This window comes from Plectropomus leopardus, chromosome 5 (assembly GCF_008729295.1).
Source record: "Plectropomus leopardus isolate mb chromosome 5, YSFRI_Pleo_2.0, whole genome shotgun sequence".
Taxonomy (NCBI): domain Eukaryota; kingdom Metazoa; phylum Chordata; class Actinopteri; order Perciformes; family Serranidae; genus Plectropomus; species Plectropomus leopardus.
Window position 1 is genome coordinate 21,220,413 of NC_056467.1, and position 23,705 is coordinate 21,244,117.

General features: G+C 39.9%; 1 protein-coding gene across 2 annotated transcripts in view; it reads left to right on the plus strand.

Moving 5' to 3' along the window:
• Positions 1-11,470: 11,470 nt before the first annotated feature.
• The window catches only part of LOC121943722 (neprilysin-like), a 34,482-nt gene continuing 22,247 nt past the window's right edge, over positions 11,471-23,705 (plus strand). Inside the window, exons 1-4 of one of the 2 annotated variants that reach the window (XM_042487313.1) lie at positions 11,471-11,800; positions 14,905-15,081; positions 16,478-16,513; positions 18,968-19,129. In XM_042487313.1, the coding sequence (XP_042343247.1) occupies positions 11,758-11,800; positions 14,905-15,081; positions 16,478-16,513; positions 18,968-19,129 (418 nt within the window). In that variant the 5' untranslated portion in view covers positions 11,471-11,757. Of the gene's footprint in view, positions 11,801-13,999; positions 14,214-14,904; positions 15,082-16,477; positions 16,514-18,967; positions 19,130-23,705 lie in introns of those variants that run through there. The other variant, XM_042487315.1, reaches the window with a different exon arrangement.

Genomic DNA, 23,705 nt, shown 5'->3' on the forward strand with positions numbered 1-23,705 from the left:
AATAAGTTTTTAATATGATAAAAAGACATAAACTTCTGTCTGTTGAAATAACTCTTCAGTGAGAGCCAGAAAAACAACATCAACTTAAAAAAAAGACTTATTTCTGTCACACATTCAGAGCATGTAGATGATTTAGAGTCTGGGGGGAAATTGCCTGCACATGGTTCTCAACATGGAGGTGGCTTAGCTGGCGGCTTGCAACTAAAAGGGCTAACTCAGTAAACAGCACTAACAGCGGCAACAGTGCTGACAGAGCTAACATTGTTTATCTGGGGGAAACAGAGATGTGTACTATGTTTCCGCAACAACGCAGTCTCATTAGCAGTGGTGACTGCCCTATGTGTGCAGTGTAGAGTAGCAGCGATTAGTTGGCCAGTGTTACACTCACAGGGACCTAAATGCAGTAAATCACATTCACGACCAGCACGGCAACCACAACCCCCATACAGAGAGGCTCTGATTGAACAGACAGGAAACTGTGTCTCATGTTCTGCTCAGGACACAATTACACCACTGTAGTTTTAATGCTGTGTTGCTAAATTATTATTCTGAGTGTTGCATAACTTACGGTTAAAGACAATACTCACATGCCCAATGCACATTAAAGTAGTTTTTTCTTCCTTCAATAATTCTTCCTGTTCACACTGCCCTTTTAAATACCCCATGCTTCCAGTGTGTGTATTATGGGGGATAAAGTCCACACCCAATTTTTTATGCAGAAGGACACTCCAGTGTTGTTATTTTTCAAAGTAATATGAATAGCCTACAGAGGTCTGGGTTAATCAGAAAGAGTGGATATCTTAAGTTACTTTTCCCCCCTTTTCCTCGATGTTATTTCCTTGCTGAGCCACAGTGAAGTGATGTAAACAGAAAAAAATACGTCTTACTAAAAACAGTGTAAATATGACCAGGAAAAAACAATTACAGCAAACAAAAACTGTTTCTGTGTGTAATGGATACACTCAACGATTGTTCTAAGAAAGACTTGTAAAATTGTAAACCTTTCCTTTAAGTATTATTTGGTAAGAAATTGTTTCATATTTGTCCACCAGATGGACCTATTGCACTGTGGAAAAGCTGGTCTGTGTGTTGGACCAAAGTCAAACAAAGTCCAGTGTAATGGATAACTCAGAAGGAAGCAGGTGTAACCACTGTTTCCTAAAGTTTTTATAAGCTCAACAAAGCCACAGCAAGACAACAAAAAATGTCTTCTAAACCCATATCCGCTTCCCTGCAGTACTGTAATCTTGTTAGTGTGATGTGAGGATGCTGGTGTCGCTCTCTTTGTCCTCACTGCAGAGGATTCGGTGCAGCTTCAGGTGGGTCACTGCTACACTCCTACAGGGACAGAAATGATCAAGGCATCTGATTGTAAAGAAATGTGACAAATTAACCCTTGTTTTTTTTTTTTACTATCTCTCTCAATGAATCCTCCATCCCATCAACCTGTGCCAGACTAATCAGCATAATGAATTCCTCCAGCATGCCTGGCTTAATGGAATCAATTACTTGTAGAAGAAGAAAAGATCTGGCAAGAAAACAACCGGCACAGAATAATTTACCTGGATGGTTACAGAGAGAACATTAAGGCAAACCTACATAGCTTGTCTGAGTATTTATGCAGAAAAACCGATGATAAACTATCATTTGTTTTCTTTGTTATTAGAGTGAAAGACAGAATTAAGTGAAGGGAGAGAGAGGAGATAATAGGGAGAGCATAAGGAGGTGATGTGACAAACCCATCTGTTTTTACGTGTGTGTGTGCAACCGTTGAGTCTTGTTTCCCTTCCATGACTGTGTTCATAATGTGTGTACATTTCTACATTAATGAGCAGACTGGAGATTTTCATTAAGGCCCCATTAGTACCTCTTTTTCCCTCTGGGCCCCATCCCACTACTGTGCTCTCATTCATTCTGATGCAATAACCATAAAGAGGCAGACAGAGTGGCAGCAGACATGGCTCCCTGTCACAGGAATTCAGTAAACTGTGATATATTTGGCATTTTTTTTTTTTTTTTATAAATAAATTCTTTTTTTTTAAAACAACAATCAAATGTTTTTTTCATTTTTTTGGTGGGATTAAAAACATCAGCTTGCAATGAAGAAAAGTGGTGAGATGTAAATTATGAAGTGTAATTGCTCATGAAAAAAACATTTATGCATTAGGCATTTTAAATCAAGAACTTAATGTCTGAATAATCTAAAACAAACAGATACAGGATTGCATCCTGGTCTTTTCCTAACTGACATCTATGTAGTAGCTTGGCTATCATCCACAAATTGCTGACAAGCATGGCTGGGCAAACTTTTAAAAACCTTTCAAGCAGGCCTGCTATCAAACCAGAGCGCTCTTCAAAACACTGTGAGTGTTGCAACTCCCCAGCAAGTCAACTGGCAGCAGATTTTATCTTGGGGAACTATGTTTTCAATCTTGGTCTTTCCAATCCAGTGCGCATTTCAGACAGATGAGCAGTTTGAAAAAAAATTTTGGCTGGTGTAAAAAAAAAAAAAAAAATCTTTTGAACATCACTAAAAATAACAAGCGTGTTTCACCACAGGGGTTTACAGTTCAGAGTGGATGTTGCTGTGTTTTCATTACAGAACATTAGAGGGCAGTGGCTTTACATAAAGCACCAAAGCTGCCTCCACATCAACTCAAACCTTTTTAAACACATTTGCGAGGTAGAAAGCACACAGTAGTTAGTATTAACTCTCTGTGCAGCCCGCTGTGTGTTTCACCTTTATGCCGCCTTGACCTTATTTGCTGCATAATTTTACTACTCAACATATGCTCACTTAGTGCTGAAACTTTCAAGAAGATGGAGAAAAAATAGTCCTCTAGTGCCTTTGGGAGTAAAAAAGGAAAGACAAGATGGACAAATTGTCTATGTCTGTGCTACCTATGTCTGTGCTACCTGTTCAAAGTCAAGTTGAGTAAAACATTACCTGTCAGAGAATTTAGGAAAGAGGGGAATACAAGAGAGGGGGAGGAAATAGGGTGTGTAAACCCAAATAGAGGTGTAGGAATGTCAGCGGTGGACGACAAATCGTGTTGGGGTGTTAAGACAAATATTGCTTGAAAAAGAACAATGTCCGCTCACAGAAAACAGAGCACCATACAAAGGTGATCGCATTGCCTGTTGCTGTGGACCTTTGTAACAAAGTACAGTACTATTAAACCCAAATTCTGCAGCATTATCTTAAGAAATCACAGTGGTCCTCAATTGACATAAAAAAAAAAAGGAAAAGAAAAGAAAACTGTCAGGGGAGTCTGTCTAGACATGCCTTACATTTGATCAGTGGCTGCTTTCAGTCAAACCCATTCTCAGAATCAGGATTAGGATGAATCCCACTGTTGCATTTGCATTGTTATGCGCCCACATTATGCTGTGCCCAGATTCCTGCTGAAACATGTGGCATGACGACAGAACAAATATAAAACGTACAAAAGAACAGGAGCTGTGTCGAAATTCATTGCTACCATAAACAGTTTTTGTGAATGTAGGAAGTGACAAGTTGGAAAAAAAGTAACTGAATAGATTTTTCACACACTTACATACTTTGAGCTTATTCTAAAATACGTGATACGTGAAAAAGGCAAGCACTGTAGTGTATCCAAGATTAACTGTGCTGTTATGTTGAAATAAAATGGCTTTTGCATTTCCCCTTGCTTTCATAACCTCTGCTTAAAGATATGGTGGGAAAAGTGGCTTATTACAAGGCAATGGTGGTGGTGGACGGTGGTCACCATAGTGTAATTGCTGCCCCCTCACTGGCCCTCCTGGGAGAAATAATTGGTCACATTACTTGAAAAGGTTGTGGCACGGTCATTTTTTAAATACTTTTTTTAGCGATAGTAGTCATATGTTATAAAACTAGACAACATAAAGCATCCATCAGTACCAGCAGCGTCATTCCGAACTTGTAAAATACTGCCGGCTTGACAGTGCTTTTAATGTAAGATTGCAACGGCAAAAGCCATCCTGTGTGAAACGCTGCTGGATAGCATCAAGCGAAAATGTGGCCAAACAGAACCAGTCACGGTGTTATTATATGCTGGCGGATGGCTGGACAGCACTTGCCACGTCTGCAAGATATAAGCAGACAGGAGGCATCCCTTGAGAACACAGCTAGAAGGAACCTGTTGTGTCCACATGATATGCCGTTGGATGGCGTCAGGTTGAAATGCTGCTGGTAACAACATACTTTAAGGAATGCGAGGATACTGTACCTATTAGGCAGGTGGTTGGGGTGGTATATGGGCTCAACAAATCCTGGACTTTCATGCAGGAGTCTGGTGTTGGCTTCCTGTCTGAATGTGATGTGTTTTTTTTCCTACATCTTTTTTCCCTAACTGTAACCATCAGTGCCAGCATGTGAGTTTGTGCATTGGTTGCCATGTGCTTTCGCTGCCTAAACATAACGTGCAGTGCCATCCCACCATGTGGTTGTGTTGACATCATGGTAATGGCATTCCATAACGTAAAGAGCAGACACAGAGGGATACCTAGAATTTAATTTGTAGATGGGGAAGTCCACTGCAAAGAGGCAACATGTGACAACTTGGGATGAGAACGTGTTGAGCGTTGTCAAGTGATTTATTAACCACTGGTAAATACAATATTTACAGCTTTACAATGGGTGCCATATCAAAGCACTTATGCTACTTTTCAACACAAGCAGTCTTTAATGAGTCACTTAATCCAGTATTTCTTGATAAGAATAGCCTTGTGCTGTTTTCCACTTTTTATTGAGCCTTTCTACAAAGAGGAGGGGAAAGGCACTGACACACCAACTGCTGACATGATTTGTGTACTAAAACAAATTGTACAGTAGGTGGACACAGTGTAGTGGTTTATCAGTCTTTGAGAGTCAGGCAAAAAGATGCCTGGGGGTGAGAGAACACACTCAGGAGAAGGCATGCTTAGCGGCTTTGACAGATGATTGCTATCAGAGAGCATTCCTACTTGAAACACTTTCAGCAGACATATGAACACACATGACGTTGCACATACATTGAGAAATAAATAATCACATAATTCGTGAAAAAACGCATGCTTAGTTGTTTAAAGGATCCTACGGGTAAGAAATAAGAGCATGAGAGTATTTCAAAAAGTAAGGCAAGGCCAGACAAATGCAACTGAAGATAACAATTTCTTCATTGCATAGCAGTCTTGTCCCTGGCACTGTATGGAACCCAAAGCAGCAAGAGCAGCACGTACTGTACCAGACTCTGAAAACTACAAGAAGTCATTCCAGGACAACTTATCACTCGAAGTCTGAGATCAAAGAATCAACTTGACCCACTCGACCTCCAGCTGTCAGCATGCGACGGTCTTTAGAGGGACAGTGGTATGTGTTTTAAGTACGTGTGTGAAACTCACACTGTCATTAATGTGATTCACCTGCCAATTCAATATCATCCAACTAAAGAGTGGAAATTTCAGAGCTGCAGTTTTGGACCTGGATTTCCTAAAAAGAGACATTTTGAAATTTTACAATAAGTAGCTTCTAAGTTGCATGGATGGAGTTAGTGGTAGCAGAACAATACTGAGATGTTACCACCTGATAAACTTGTCATAACTGATGTGTAAGCAAACGCTTAGACACGCTTGTCTGAGGAAGGGCTAATGCCCGAAATGTCACACATGTGGAGGTAATCTAATGCATTGTTATGGGAGCATGCACTAGTGTGCGGACTTTATTTATTCCTTCATAAGCAAATGCTTATATATTTACCCAACCAGCAGGCACAGAGCAACATTAGCATTAATTTGGAGTCATGTTTCTTGCCACTTGAAGCACATGATGTCGCTCTGTTTTTGTCTTTTAGGTGCTAAATGCTTTACTGTGTTTACCTGCTATTCCCTAACCTTACCTATCTGTTTTTTGGTGCTGGACAGGTAGCACACAGGGGATTTATTAAAGCGTTTTTAGCTTAAAACAGCTGCCTAATGAGGCTCGAGATCAGGCTGATGAGAGTGCTGAGAATGAACCAAAAGACTAATGGCCGAAGAACTAAAACAGTGAACTGAAAGATGCTAAAACACTCTGTTGAGTTTAGTGGGTGATAATTCTCTCATTACTACAGGTGACCCCTTTCACACTGCACATAGGGCTTGACTTATTGTTAAAAACATCCATTAGTGGAATTTAAAATGTTCATATTCTGGGTTCAAATGCAAAGTGTATACATGTATTATCTGGGTGGATACACATGACATGAACATTTTATGCTGAGTAAATAAATCTATTGTCCTTGGCCTTGGGATGAATTCAACATGTGCTGGCATGCATAAGATAAAAGGAGAGGGCAGTGGAGAGAACTGTTAGGAAAAACAAAGAGACATTTCAAGAGCGTGGACAAATGTGTGAGATGGCACATCTAGTGCTCTGCCCACTGATGAGGGCAGAGCACTACCACTCATTTATGCGTTTAGTGTCAAAATATGTCCATCAGATTTTTTTTCTCAAAGTAGAGTCACGATTGTTTTATTTATAATAAACTAAACTGATACTAAGACTAAATTTGTATTTATTTGATCTACATGGGAGGCTCTTGAAACAGGCTATCCAAGTCACTTGTCATTCCTTTCCACATCAGTATATTCCTAAAGATACCAACTCACTGTGTTGAGGCAAGTGCAGGCAAGTGAAGAGGATTGTAACTGATGAAAGGAAATGTCTCTTCAATTGTGCCTTTGTTCATGACAGTTACTAAACTGATAATCATAAAAGCAATGACGCAGGTGAACACACAGAAAGATACGGGGGGGATATGTTTGTCCCACTTATGCATTTAAAACAAGATTGGAAAAACCTTGAGAACATCATCACAAAAGCAATTTCTGCACAAATTATGTATACCAGAAAAAAAAACAAAAACAAAAAACTATTCATTTATTTATGACATTGTGAGGACCATAGCTACACAGCCACAATACAGGGACTCACCTCCCTTGTGGGGACGAAAAGCTTATTCCCATAAGGTAAACCATAAAATATAATGGCTCAAGCTTGTTTTTTGGTCAGGGTAATGGTTCTGATTAAACACTATTGGCTATGGTAGCAAAAATCTCCAAAAAATTAAGCATACAGTGTCCTCTCATGGGAGAAAAACAAGTATGTGTGAGAGTGTGCCTGAAAAGAAAATGTGTGATCGTCCAGCCTTGCCTCAATTTTGCAACTGCTTCCCATGTGTGTACTTAACTTATGTTTTATCACACATTTTATGTCATACTCAGTCACATAAGTCACAGAAGCGACTGCAAAGGGCTGTAATGCCAGTATCATGGAGCTGTGAAGAACAACAATAGAACTTTCTTATCATGGTGGAATTATTTTCTCGGACACGCTCAAAACATTATTTTCTTCCATCCAATTCCTCACAGATAACAGAAGCAAAGAAAAAAAACCCAACAAACTCTTGGACTGTCTGTGCCACTCTGGAAATATTGAGTAAGTTGGCACTTTTAACCATTTTCCTCTTCTTATCTTTCTGTCCGTTTCTGTTCCTCTTCTTGCTGCCTCATGACCGCACAAACCTCCGTCTGAAAGCCCCTCCATCTGAGTGACAGCAGTGAGCTTATTAATGTGTGTGTGAGTCCTTGCCTGTGTGGGTGTGTTTCTGTGGTTCTGTACTTTGGTGCTAGATTGTACATGTATGTGTGTGTGTGTGTGTGTGTGTGTGTGTGTGTGCGTGTGCACTGACAGCAGACTTTGAGCAGAACTGGACAGCCCGTCTGTTGCTGATAGGAGAGTTACTCCCCTGACAGTTCCTGAAGGAGGGGGTGCTGATAGAACAAGCCATCTGAGTGACCTTGATCCAACCAAAGAACCTGATGAAAAATAACTTCTTGGAATTGTGACAAACTTGCTGGCCTGTATGATTCACAAGCATATGTGGACTAAAGGCAAAACTGCTTATTAGTCATGGTGTGTGCCTCCTTGCAAGACTGGTTCTCTGGTACACATTAATCATGTTTTGGAAGGTGGTGGCAAATGGATCATGTTAATTAATAGCAAAACCACAAGGCTGTCACTCAAAACACTGATGTTGCATCATATCTAACATGAACGTGCAGGTGTTGGTTCTTCTTTAAAAAAAGTGCTATTAAACCCATATCTTTCACGTCAGAGAGGCACAGTTTGCATCTTAATGTTACTGACACAATGTGCTTGTTGCTACTTGAAACATGTGTCAGTTTGGCACTGGGTTTCATTGAGAAATACTACAAGACCTAAAGAGTAATGCAGAGTGATTGCAAGTCTGTGTATCTGTGTTTGCACACGTGCGCCTGTTTTTTGCAACAAAAGACTATTTAATACCTGTGTCACCCTGAGCACAGCGCAATTAAAATCCAATACTCTCCAGGAGTCCATAACATGCTGGGTTTACTGACAGCGAACAGAGCTCAAATGGCCAACCAAGAAGGGGTGAGGGGTGTTATTTGAAGAGCACAGCAACAAAATGATGGAAAATATGATCACAGGGGTTGCACTGCCAGCAAATGTGAACATCTTTTACATCCATTGACAGGCGGCTGCTGCAAAAACTGCTGTCAGTTCAGCTTCGCAGATATTCAAAAGATATACACAGATGGAAATTCCTTGGAGGGGAATCATGCTGTTTTTTTTATCAGAACCAATAAAACATGGATCGCATGATGAGGTGACACTAAAATAGGCTTGTATAAGCATTTATTTTTTAAGTTTAGAATAGATAACTGACAATGGTGCTGTAATGAGAGTGAAAAGATGAAATATAAGGGCCATATGAAATGTTTTGGGAGTAGTTCAAGATAGGTTAGAATATAACTTCTTAATTGTGTATCTGTTAATAAAATGTTCTATCAGCAGATGATTACTTCACCTAACGTCCAACAAAACCGTATGTAAGAATTGTAAAAGTTTGAACCTGTGTTTTTTGTTTGAGTTAGCTTGGAGTATGTGGAGGAACACAACAGTCAAAAGCTCACTGCAACACTCGTACTGAAATTTCCACAATATCCATCATTTATTACTAACATACACAACAGCCTTACCAAGGCCAGTTGAACAGCTACTAACTTATGATACATGATCAAAATAGATGCCACACATAACTACTTGGGTTGAGAATTAAAATGAAACAGGAGCTCAGAAACGGGAATCTGTTTGTAGCAAGAGCGCCATCCAACGTACTCAGCAAGATGAGGCACTGTCTGATTACATCACATCTCTCATATCTAGGCAACACAGTCATATTAAGATCCATTTCAAAATTTCAGCTGTTAAAAAGATGCCCATTAGTAAAAACAAAGATGACATGATTATAATCAGCCACGTTATGACAAATTCTTAGTAAATTATCATTAAATTTCTTTGCTTCCACTGCAATTAGGTAATTTATTCTCTGATGTAGTCTTTGCTGTCTTCTCACTTTAATGCTAACTTTGACTTTTGACCCAACATTCTCATGCGTTTGCAGAGTTAATTACTTGGACTGTAGTGACCCTTGGATGAACTTTGGTGTTCAACACTAGAGCAAAAGGCCACATGTAACTTCACAGCAACAAGCAGTATGAATGGATCCAAGTAAATCCTTCTTTGTTATTTTTTGTGGCTAGATTGAGCCATGTCACCATACTGACAAAACCACCACAAAACCACTTGTGTTTTAGAGAAACAAAGATCAAGCAGGTTTTTACTGAAGTAGAATAAAATGTGGTCCTGGTGATGGCCTAAGTCTTTCAGCATGGAAGCACAATGGCAATTTTCTTGGTTTAACCCCTGTTGCAAATGATAACATTTAGTAAATGTTCATAAGATGACACTCCAATATATGTGCAGCAGTTGGCTGCCTCTGTATTTGATGTGTGCTGCTTTGAGATGACATTTGTGAGCTGCAGTAAAGAACCAAAAAACATAGTGATGTGCATGTTAAAGGGGTGTCTGAAGGTTAACACTAAATTTGAAGCTTTTATTGATGTTTAGTTTTTGTACACTGCATTGTTCAAACAGAATTGACTATATTGATGTGAAACCAGGTCTTGTCAGTAAAATGAAATATTATCCATTACTTAAATATATTTTTATAGAAGTCATTTTACACCATTACGATCAGTATATTATGTTCCATTCAGAAACTGGTGAAAGGGTTGCATTTAAGGGCCCTAACACACCAAGCCGATGATCTACTGTTGGCCAATGTTGGGCCATCACTTGCTTTTGTGATTTCATTAAGCCATTGCTTAATGAAATCACTTTGATTGGCACTGCAGCTCAGCAAACAAGAAGAGAAACAGAAGTAAGGAAAGCAAACAAATGACTTGATGTCAAGAGGGTGTGAAAGAGGGTGTCACCCTAACTTTATATAAGATATTAAGCCATTGATCTGTTTTGCAGGAACAATACCTAATCAGTTGTGTAATTGCCCGCCAGCACATGGTAAAGATCCCTAGTTCTTTTCACACTGAGTTGTGTTGTTAATGTGCTACCTGGCTAACTAGCACCTTGAGTTTGTCCTTTCAGCCTTCTGGTTTCCCTTTTTAATGACCAAAACTGACTACTGCCACATGCTGGTATGGAGAGTTATTTCCCCTTACACAAACACAGAACATGTGCTAGTTGGCCATTAGCTGCAGTCACTGTGTTCAGGTGCAACTTGAGATGACACAACAATTTGCCCCTGTTGCCAGTAGTTCTTTGATGCTGATTTATTGCACCTAGGCAATAACACGCAAAGCACAACCTATGTTGTTGAGTTAGAAGAACAAGACATACATTGGGGTGGGGATTCAATGCTGTGCTGCATGCTTAGCTGATAATTTCAACTTTCAAAGTCTAACACAGTGCTGGAGTGACACTATGTAGCACTGACAATCAAATAGTTGCCTCTAACAAGGGTTTACATTATTTATTTAATATGACATGTTTCCCAAAGTAAAGCCCAGGGACCTTCAGGTGATCCAACCCCAAAACTGTCTTGCAATGTGTGAACCATAAACACAAGACTCTTCAGTGCAACACAATTTTTAGTAAGGGACTGATAATACCCAGAAACTAAAGATTTATTATTCTTTATGTAAATGACTGTAGGCAACAATTAAATCAGTTGGTGAGAATTAATTTACCACAGTGAGTCCATATATCAATGAATACAACAGGGATTTTGCTGCATTCACTTCCTAACTATAAAGTGCTCTGGATTAAAGGCTACTGACAGCCTTGGGAGTAAGTACACTAAAATATACAACTCATCACTTCATCACACTCCTCACCCGAACCTGCGCCCGGGAGCTTTTTCGGTGTCACTGACAGCAAGTGCTGCTGACAGGGTCACTTCTAAACGCCGCCCTGACGGAGGAGGAAACGACTCGGACGGGGAACTTCAGCTTCACTGCCTCACTATTTGTCATAGGCTGTATAAATATGGGATCTCCCCCCTGTGGATCACGCACTTGACCAATTGCGCCGCGAGTCTGATGGGTCATTTGGATTCAGCGATCCTTTGTGGGTAGATGTGGTTACAGTAGGCTAGGTAGTTGCACAGAAAGGTCTGTGCGTGAGTGTGTGCGCGCGTGTGTGTGGATGTGCACTCCTAGAATAGAAAGCCAAAGGAAGAAGAAGAAGGAGAAGGAGAAGAGAGGCGGGATCGGTGTGTGTGTGTGTGCCTTGTTCAAATCCAGGGTGAAGCCAATACATAGTCTGTAACAGATCGATCAGCACTTTGCGCTCCCTTTGAGGATTTTATGGATGTTTGATTAGTGGATGTGATGCCCATATATATCATCGACCGAAAATTTCCCGACACATCTGGTAAGTCGTTCGCGCACCCCGAGCGCTTCTTATAACGCGGTGCCTTTGGTGTGCGTCTCCATCTCTGTGTGTGTTTGTGTATGTGCGTGCGTACGCGCGCCGTTGAGTGCATTATTTTATTTGCGTGTGCCGGCTGGGTGACACGGGGCAGCGTGCACCAGTTGATCATGCCACCCCCCTTGGAATTCCCGACGTGCAACAGGAGATGAGGATCTGGCACGCATTTGACTGCGTCTTGCTCACCGTGTGTGCTGCAGCTGAATATTTTTATCACACGAGTTTAACACCTATTTGCATTTAGTCCTAGCAGAGCACACTCTGATATAATGTCACACAGCTCCTAACCTTAGTTTGTGATTTTGCATACCAGCTAGGGCACTGGTGACGTTTAAAGTTTGGTGTCATGTGCCTTTAAAAGTTATTTTCCCAATTTCATTCATACTGCTATCAGAAAAAAAAAGTTAGGAAAGCAATTTAAGAGGTGGACTTCATTGCAGCTAGATCACACCACCTTTGGGCATCAAAAAAAAAAAAAAAAAAGATTTTAAAGTGATTTCACTCTTCAGTGTGCAGCTACAGGCCCAGCGCTGAGAATCATATCCCAGAGAAGGTGTTATTTTAAGTTAAAGTAGGCCACATTCCTGTACTTATTCACACACAATTAGGTACATGACATGTTCATGACTCTCATGTATGGAGGTTGTAAAAAAAAGTGACTTTGTGCAAGTATGTGTATGTGTGTGAAGACGCATGGGTGTTTTCAGGCGTCTCGGTGAATGATGGGTTTAATTTTGAGAGAGTTTGTGATGTCTCGCAAGACATGGGGACTGTTTATGTTTCAGATATATCATGACAGAGAAAAAGAGAGTTTTGACATACGTTCCAAAACACACACACACACACACACGCACACACACACGCACACACACACACACACACACAAAACATTATAAAAACCCTGCACACTGAAAAAAGGGCAGTCAGCAGCAGAAATGACAGCAATAACACACACACAAACACACACACACACATCAGACTTTCCTCCCTCACAGAGCAAACATCCTTAAAGGTATCAGTGTCACGCATGTACTATGCTAACAGCTGATCCACCCACAAGCAATGTTGAGACAATAGAATTACTTTTATTTTATGCATGTATGATTCCTATTTCCTCCTGAGCCATGTCAAGAAGCACAGCAATAAGCATTATGTATGAGTGATGCACAGGAGCATGAGACAGACGTACATTAAGTGCTCCATATACATACTCCAACACTATGGGAGGGAGTCACTTAAACATGATTTAGGACCTCTCAGTGTCCAGAGTTTTTTTTTTCACTCTCTCATTTTTGCACATTCCTTCACTCCGTCTTTATGTCCCTTTTCAGTTTTTACACTTTTCATATTATTTCTTGGCATGAATCCTGTCAGGATTAGAGCAAATGATTGTAATAAACAACCTCTCCAATGCTGACATGCACACATGGTTTTACTGGAAACTGCTGTCACAGTGATGTGTTTGCTTGCACAAAAAAAGTTGACGCAAAGTTTCTGCCCCCTCCTGCCGCCAGGCAGAGGGAGGTTGACAGGAAGTTCTTATTAACTCATCAACTTGTGTCATTCCAATGTCTCATCTCCTGTTTTTAGGCATTCAAATGCTCATTTTCTGCCCATATTTTAAGTTGTCTGTTTTAAAGTCACATAATTCAAAAACTGCAAAAAGGAAAGATATCCGTTGTATGCAGGGCCACGACTGTCCTGTAGTCAATCTCATGACCTGGAGTAAAGTTATGCATGCAGCATTGGTGGTGTGGAATTTGATAAGCAGCCTGTAGAGAGCTGTGGTTGGTGTGTACAGTAATGGCCAATTACCAGCCTGGATAATGACGGTAACTGGGGGAGTTTACTTTATGTTTGGCTATTGTTTAGTCATGAAGAAGAATGATAGGGGCTTTGACATTCAGCGTGACTGTGGTTATGTGGGAGAGTGATGCATGTGGATGTTTCTGTGGCTGTTGGCTCCTTCAAAGAGACTTTGTCCTTTGGTCGGGTGGCGCTCTCATCTCAGCTAGCACGCGGAGAGACCCACCCATCTGCACAGATGCCTCATGACACCAGCTTGTAAAAGTGTGTGTAAGAGCATGGCTGGGGCACGCATGTGTGTGTTTGCGTGTAACATGATTGCGTGAGTGTGTGTGTGTGTGTCTTTCAGTTAGGGATTAATTGCCTTCAGAGACAGACTTAACTGCTTGTTACATGAACTTTGTAAAGTTCTCACTTGGCCCCAGAGAAGAAAACAACACAGTGTAGAAAGGAACAGAGGAAAGGTCCCTCTTGTTTTCTGTTCTTTAGAAGTGTGTTTCTTGTTTTTTATTTTTTTATTTTTTGGTCTGGAGTGTACTGTCACTAGAGGGTAAGAACTTTCATTGTTCTCACCTTTTGCTGCAAGGTTTTAAAAAAATACTGTTTGTCTGTTTAGCTCAATGACTTTCCTATCACTGCCAGGTGTCTTTTATATCCCTTACACTCTTTGTATTTTCTTTCCTCGGCTTGTGTCTAAAGTATCTGGAGATTTAACAAAATGTTATCTTTATCTTTATTATTTGTTAAAATTTATATGTTTTTATTGAAAATAGTATGTTGCCAAAGTGCCAGAACTCTCACATTCGAGAAGCTGCAAGCAGCTAATGATTTTTGCTTTATGCCTTCAAAGGTTAATTATAAGAATAGGATTTTTAAATCACGCTGACATGATAAAAAGGCATGTTTTTAGAGACCCTTTGGACTGATTTATTTTTATTTTTCTATTCAGTAAAAAATCAATTGATCCATCAACTGATTATTACAATGTCAGAAAATAGTACACGTTTCTCAGTATCCAAAGTGACACCTAAACATTGCTTGTTTTGTCCCACCGACAGTCCAACACCAAAAATCACACATTTTACATAAATACAAACCACTGAAAAGTAGCACATTCTTATATTTAAAAAGATGTTACCTGCAAATGTTTGACATATTTGCTTGATTAATGATGATTAATTGATAACCAGGGAATATCTTCCTGTCATCGGAATGGTTTCAGCTGGTTCTTCTTTCCTCAGGTGAGTATATACAGCCGGCAGCTGAAGGAGGAGACCTGAGAATGACAGAGACCAACACCCCCAAGTCGGCTAAGAAGCCCCGTTGGACTTCCCTGGAGGTCGGCCTCATTACTATCGTTTCCTTGCTCTTCATCGTCATTGTCGCCCTCATCATCCTCTTTGCCACACAGAAGACTGGTGAGTGACGAAGAAGGAACAGAGTGAGAAATTTATGAACACAAGTGGCTTCTTGAAAAACAGACTTATGTTGGTAAAAGACCAGCCCCCCCCAAAAAAAACCAAAAAAACAAGAGTGATCAGAAAAAGTCTATCATGTAATTAAAAACTTTTATTACTTTTATGGGGAAGTACATTCTTTGTTGTTTTCTTCTAACCACAATATTAAGTGAGTCTTTCAGACCTTACGAAGCTTGCCTCTTTTAAACTGTGTACATGCACTGAGTCACTTCCAGCTGACTACTTGTTTAATGACAACCGTGAAGGCGCCTGCTGAAGAGCAGCATTTTGCTCAGGTGAACAGAAGACACCCGAGCTTTAAAGCATAGTGCAAAAGTACAACCACTGATCCAGAAAGAAGGAAGCAGTGTACAAAGGTCCTTTTTAGAGTTTCCTTTGCATTTTCAGGCATTTTTTACAACAGTGTGCACCTCAAAATATTGTGCTATTTCACACTCCATACTTTAAATAATGAAGAATTGTGTGTCTCATATTTTTTCTGTAAATGTTGTCAGTTCACAGTATGAGAATTGGATCATTTAAAATGGAAGCAGTAAAAATCGAACATGCACCCCACAATATGAGGATCACATGGGTTTTTTAATCATTAATATCCTGACTCTGCTTGCTCTACTTAGATATTACTACTTATCTACTTATCTACTTAGATATCACATGTATTAAATTGGTACTGACACAAAGTCTTTGTTATGTAACATGTTGATTTATTAATCCCTCGAAAGTCCAAGGATGACCAATCACTGCGATGTGGTAACAAGCTATCTACTAGTATGACATTAACATAGATAACAAACAGCGTATTTATACATCTACTGATTAATTATTAACAAGTGGAACAACTTGCAAGTTCAGCAGGTCAAGAACACAAAAAACTGTCAAACAACACCGTTCTAATGAATTCTAATGTCATGTGTGTGTGTGTGTTATGTTTTTATTATTTTCTGCAATCTTGTGCTTGATAAATGTGCAAGCTGCTATGTCAGGAAAATGAGAAAGTTTAAATACTTTGTCTATGTTGGACCTATGTGTGCTCTCAACTGTGTGCACACCACATGCATTCTCATGCAATGCATGTGGTAGTGTATTTTTGGTCAAGTGACAGCTCACTGGTGTGTATGCGTCACCTGATGTCAGACTGAATTTGATTAACAGTTTAGCACAGAAATTATTCCTGACATAGTGAAAGCAACACTTCTAAGTAGTTTAGGGTTATTAAGAGAGCAATGGAAAGAGATAAAAGAGAAGAGAAAGAGGAAGGAGACATTGAGTATTTGACATAATGACTGATGACTGAAAAATCCCACTGAATAATGATTTGTTTTGCATTTTCTTATAGATGAGATCTGCACCACAGCTGATTGCACGCAGTCAGGTAAGCGCTGTGTGTTTGTTTGTGTGTGTGTGTTTTTTTTTTATTATCTCATTCGGAAAGCTTTGATTTTTCTCAGAGGAGGACAGAATATGAAAAGTGAGGCTGCTGCAGAGAAACGGGAATTTCAGATATACTCAGTAAAAATGGCTACTTCAACTGTGAATATGTTGCCTCCAAGTCAAAACAATGATCAAACAAACAGAAACTGTCCTGATCAGCAGAAACATGCTGCAAAGAGTTATTGTTCTCAGATCACCCCTGAAATACTGTATGAGAGGCTGAGAAACTGGTAATGGGTATAAGAATGTATATACAGCTTAAGCATATCCACCAGAATGCATATGTACATCGTGTTTCCAAAACTGGAGTGATATATCATAAAAGGTTTGTTGATTTCTTTAAACTGCAAATGCTTATTGACTACATGCCCAGCAATTTCTGGATCGTCTCTTACTATAAGTTGGCCATTTTAGCATAAACATGTGTCCTGACATTATCTATCTATATCTTTAAATATTTTTGTTTTTTTGCAAATAGACCGCCCCCCACCTCATTAATCATTATCACTTCATTTTCTCTCCTAACAAAATTTTGTGTTCATAGGAGAACAGTTTATTTTCTTGAAAACACTACCATCTATAGTAAAATAAAGATTTTTCCTCTAGTCTCCAGTAACAGACGGCCATTCATTTCTGATGCATTTTTGGGGAACCAATGTCCCAATTCAGTCAGATTTGACAGACAGCCTTGTCACAAGAGATCTCTCAGCTGCCTCATGTAATTTAATTGCAGCTCAGAAAAGTTCACACATTTCCAAGAATGGTGCAGAACTTCACCCAATTAGTGCCGTTACTGCTACTACTGTTTTATTTTAGCCAATGGATTCATATTACATGTTTTTTTTTTTTTTTTTTACATAGATGTGAATGGCATTTTAATGAAGTTAATCATCTTTTAATGAGTTTTTGGGGAAAAATGTGTTATTCCATGCTACTAAAAGAGCATGGGATATTTTGGCAAACATCATAGGGTTAAGGTGGTCCATTTTTTTAGCTGTGATAATTAGATAAGATAAATTCTGCTCTTATATTGAAGGTTATAATATTGTAAACCTAGTTCTATTAGCCAAGGTGAAGCCCTCTACAGGACTCTGTGGGTAATACTCTCCTCCAATCATGAGCATGCATTCACCAACTGAAATTTGAATAAACACAGCCAGGCAATCAGGGTGTGCCTACATAAATGTGTGCAGAACTTACAGTATATAAGGCAGCACATGATGCTGTCCACCATCCTACACCCTCTTTAGCTACTGGTGTAGGGACCCTTAAGTAGAGGGCTCTGCATGTGCTAATAGTACAATATAGGAAAGTTTTTTTCTCACACAGGCTCCTCCCTTTACCGGACTCTATGGGTAGACATTTGACCACTGACAGTGCTTTCACTCTATTTGTCACATTCACCCATTCACAGACACATGTGCGAGGCTACTGCACAAGGTGCCACCTGCTACTGAGTTTTTTAAACACTGATACACACTCACACACCAATGGCACAGCCATTAGGAGCAATTTGTGTTTAGTATTTTGCCCAAGGACACTTTAGACACGCAGACTGGAGGAGCTGGGGATCAAACCTTCTTCCCTCCATCTCTAAAACCAAGGCCACTGCAGCAGAGAAGTAGGTATGAATTGCTTTGAGCCATGCCCTTACCCTGCGGAGGTCGAAGGACAAGCAATAGATACCCTGCACACCACACTGTCAAGGTCATCAAAGAGCATGGGAAATGTAGGTGTATCATGCCCAGAGGGGAGTCAGGTGCAGCACAACAGCTGGCACACACCAACTGTTTCCACCAGTCCTCTGTTGTTTCAAAAAGACAAACAGACCCTGAGGAGGATCGTAGAATCTTATGAATTGATAGAGAATAGACCACAGTGCTGCTGTACATATGTTCTCCACACTGTTCTCATAGTTAATCTCATTGCCTCCCATATTACCATATTTTACACTTCAGTTTTTGTAATGATCAGAAAAAAAAACAAAAAACATGAGCTTAGTGAGCTTTAGACATGCTGGTGGGCCGATTTTTTTACACTTAGTCAAAGCTTGTTTCCCTATTTTTCCAGTGTTTAGCTATGCTAACTGGCTACTGACTGTATAGCCTACAGGCACATATGCATTTGGTATTGATCTTTTCATCTAACTCTATGGATAAAAAGTGAATAAGCATATTTCCCAACTATTAAATGATAAAATGAAAGGCATGGTCTCTGACCTCCCTCAAACACTTGTATGTCCATAGAACTGATTAGAGTACAATTCACTTATGTTATGTCATAATGCAAAGATTTTTAATATAATTTGTGTTGGTTGGTTTTAAACAGCCCTATTTCCTGCAGCATGTTATTGTTTCTCCAGTTTTCAGAACTTGTTTCCTCTCTGTCCCTGCAGCATCTCGCCTCATTGAGAACATGGATACTAGCGTGGACCCTTGTGACAACTTCTACCAGTATGCCTGCGGAGGCTGGCTAAAAAAGAACATCATCCCTGAGACCAGCTCTAGATACAGCACCTTTGACATCTTACGAGACGAACTGGAGGTTATTCTGAAAGGTCAGACACCTACACACATCCACACAAACAAACCCAAATCCACAGTCAGAGAGAAAGACACAGACAGACAGAAGGACTAATTTGTCAAAGCTGTGGAGACCCGTGATACCTGTTTTTATTAAAGTAATAACATTATATCTGGTCCATGATTAAGAGTTGTAAAGCAGCTGAGATTGGTAAGTCCTTTTCAGCCCAGTTGCTTTCTAAGAGGACGGAGAACAACTTGATTCAGTTGCTTGAGAATATGAGCTAAAGAGGACTGTCCTTCAGGGACTACCGCTCTATAGATATCACAGATGCCATGGGAGTTTGGCTTCAGTAATACCATGTGAGCAGAGTTTGTCGACAGAGCTGGCATCATCAGTGTGTGTGTGTGTGTGTGTGTGTGTGTACGTGTGTGTGTGTGTGTGTACGTGTGTGGACATTGCTTTGAGGCTATTTCTAAAGATGTCAACACAAGATAGTGAGAAAAACCTTAATTGCAAGTGTGTATGTCTGTATGTGTCTCAGGTTTTTAGCCAGCTTTAGCAAGCATTACAGTTTGTGTCCTTGTGGCATGGTTGCTACAGAGAGGGTCAAGTTACATTGCATATGTGTGAGCGTTTGTGGATTTGTGTGTGTGTGGGTCCATACTTCACCTCAAGTTGTCTGTAAGAAGGCCAGTAGGGTTCTTAGCAGTAGGTGCTAAATCTTCAAGGGGCACAAACTTTCTGCGGACAACTGAAACTCTTCATCTACCATAAATTTACAATTTATATGCCGGCCCCTTCCACTCTACCAACGACAGTGCAGATTGGCTGCAGGAGAAACAGAGGGGAGTGATTCAGAGGGGTGAGAAAGATTGATCCTCAGTGGGAAAGGAAAACCAGGGTTTAAAGTGCAGCCTGTCTTGTGGACTCAGATAATTTGCACCAGCCTCAAGCACTTAATCTGTCCGATCTTGATGGAAAAACACACAATCTTGTGTCTAGGGACATCTTGTTTTTTCTTTTTGTATCTGCCCTGGTGATGACATGCAGATTATGTTCACAAAAACTAACCTGAAGGGTTCTTTATTCATGCAACAATAAAGGAAGCTCTGTATGATATGTGGAGCATAATTATGATTGAGATTGTCTACACATGGCTCTCAACATGAAAGTGGCTGAGAGCTCATTTATGCTCAATGTTAGATATAGAGATGGACAGATCCCTCTGTCCATTCTCTGCGCTCATTTCATCCATATGTGTGCCTGTTTTCTGAAAGCTTACAAATGTGGATGAAGTGGAGCAGTAAAACTGAAAATCATGGCGACGGTGTAACAAAATTTAAGCAAAATACGGCCGAGATGAAAAATACATTTAAATAATGGCCGAATGGAGCAAAACAGTAATACATCGTGATATATAGTGAAATTTGTGAAAAGAATTCTCTGTACACATAGGGATATATGGATGCACAGACCTTGGCTGTATACCACGCTCTCTCCATCATCACCTTGTTTGTTGTTGTGAGAAACATTTGACTTTGCCCTTTAGGGTGAATAGATACATCATTTGACATTGATGTATCTATTTTCATGTGTAAATAAGCCTTAAGTTGGTAGTTGATGGTGCTAACAGTGTGAAAAGTGCCATGGCTAAAGACATCTGATGGTTCACTATCCTTCCAAACAATAATGTGTTATGAGCAATAATTGTGAAAAGCTGATGGTGCTAACAGTGTGAAAAGTGCCAACAGCAACAGTGCTGAGCGAACGGTTCGTACAGCTATCATTGGTAACCATCAGAGCACAGTGCAGAGCTGCGGTGATTAGCTAGCCAGTAGTACACACCCACAGGGACTTACATTCACAAACATGTATGCACAGGTAGACCTTCTACCAACAAAACGAACAGAGAAGTTTGAATTACAACACACACACAGGTAGCTTGCTTTCATTCCCTGCTCAGGACGCCACAACACCACTATATCTTTGCATAGCAAATAGTTATTTGCTGCTATAATAATGCTCTGAATATTATATAGAGTTCCTTTAAATATGCATGATATTAAGCTTTTCACAATTATTGCTCATAACACATTATTTTTTGGAAGGATAGTGAACCATCAGATGTCTTTAGCCATAAAAATGTTAACTTTTTTCTTAAACTTTAAACATTTTTCTTCATGTACTCACAGCTCTCAATGCCCTCACTTTCCATTTATGTCTTGATTAAACACCCTTTTTCAGATCAATAGAACAGTCATTAGTGTTCAGATATTGCTTTTAATGTAGTCAGCATTCATTTCTGTACCCTTTCTTTGCTCATAGTGGTATCTTTATTCACACTGTGTGGTGTTAAGTACGGTAGTAAATTTTGGGCTGTTATTCCTGATGATTTTCTTGAACATGAGACTGTATGATTTAGAAATTTATGAATGGCTTTTTAACAAACAGGACATGTTGATAAAGAATTATAGGAAAAGGCATATCTGCATGTGTGAGAATTGTCAGAGAAATGATGCATAATAGCTTCTTATTGCATTCAACATTGCTGAGAACTTATAGCCCATCTGTTCTGTTCTGCTCTCTTCCCCTCTGTTCTCATTGGCTAACACCCATAAAAATCACACACAGGGGGGAAAAGGAAAATAAACATTGCTAAACTAGGGCTTTTTGTTGCCGTATGTACATTTACGTATATAGCATGTCTCTGTGTAAGTGTGTGCTGTCACTTTACACTACCTTGTTATATTTACTGAGATTGAGCAGATTTATCAGAGATCTCACAGTATTATTTGCTGCCTGTCTTAAAGCAGAGATAGAGAAAAAATACACTTCTGCAACTGATGAGGAAATATTGGGCTAAAGTGCAAAGGTTGATGTTTTAAAATCGTTGGCTTAAGTGCTCTAAATGCTGCATTTATTGCATGAAGGAATAGAGCAGCCAAAGAAGTGGTCTTAATCATTCAATAGCTTAAATCCCCACCAACCGTCAGTGTTATGCTCATCCCTTCGGGGCATTGGGCTTACCAGTCAGAGTTGGAATGCCTCCGACTGTACTGTATACACACATTTTCTGGTTTACTTTGTGTGTGCAAGTCTGTGTGTGTTTTAGAGAGAAATAAAAAGAGAATGCTGTGTATTCAAGATCAGACTTTATATTCCAAAACCAAGGTATGTTTGCATTCTGCTTCCTTGAAAACTTGCAATACTCACTCTCAGATTTTACTTTTTTCATGTAACATGTGACCTCTAATGTCTGGACTGGCTGCTGCCACCTGCTTAGATACCACCGCCCGCTGCTGGACAGATCCCTTTTCCTGTCAACAGCTGCAGGGGCCTGGAAACACCTGGACACTGAAGTGCTCCAGGGCTGCATGACAGCAATAAAAACAACTGTGTGCATGTGTATGTGTGTGAGTAGCTGTGTAGATTTGTGGCTGCTTGTAAATGCCTTGGATTGTTCTCTGCTGCTGTAAAAGGCCATAAATGATTCATAATGGGGATCTGTATACTGATTGTTGCCACCGCTTTGTGTGTATGGGCATGTATGTGCCTGTGTTAGTTTATTTTTCCACCTCCCTATACTCAGGTGTGGCATACTGTGCAATAATGTGCTCAACTGACAGTGAGCATTTTCATTACAAATAACTAGGAGAGAGGTACAACAGGCAGAAGAAGGTGACAGAGAAGATTTTCATACAAACTAAACAAAAAAGTGATTACTGAGTTGAAATTAAGGGCAACAGGAGAGTGATAGAAAAAACAATAGGTGAGATCCACACGAAATGGGGGTTCTGTAGCCGGAGGACAATGGCATAATGAGAGGAGCTTTGAGGATAGGTCAGGAAATGTGAATCAGCATGTGGTAGTCATCTCCAAGCTCTATATGCATACATCCATCTGTGCTTGAGCACATATGTGTGAGCTCACTGCTGTTCTTCTGTACTACACCAGGTGCCTGTTACATGATTCCAGGTCAAAATCTCATTGTACTGAGAAAATTCAAGCAGGAACCGTGCAACACAGGAACCAGCTTAAAGAATTTGTCCAGGAATCACCAAGAGCGTCAAAGCTATCTGTGACGTCAGAAAAGTGTTTAGATGTGAGGTGTTGTCAGGCATACTGCTAACAGAGACTGAATGTCTGTGTTTTTCCTTTGATAACAATAACTGAAAAAGAACTAATGTCAAACAATACTGCCTGCAATGCAACTTTTGAGACAAACAGTTTGTTCACATGACCTCTGTGATATCAAAATTCCACTCAAAACCATTGCACAACACCATAAATACTGTATTTCCCGTAAACATATCAAATAAAGATAGCAGACCAGAGGTTTGAGGCCAAGTAAAATAATATGAATATTAATGCAGAAATTCTTGGCCAACAAAAATATATTGAATAAAAGATCCTGAATCAAATGTTTTTGCCAGCAAGGATGCTTGTGAATAACAGGAAAGACTTCAGACCTCCACCAAGGTAAGAATTTGCCCTGTTGGCTGTTTCACGGCCAACACTGTGCTGGGTACATGACAGAACTTTTATTTTCAGTAAGACTAGCCAAGGGGCATAACTTTGATTGACAACATGGTGCTGAGTCAATGACA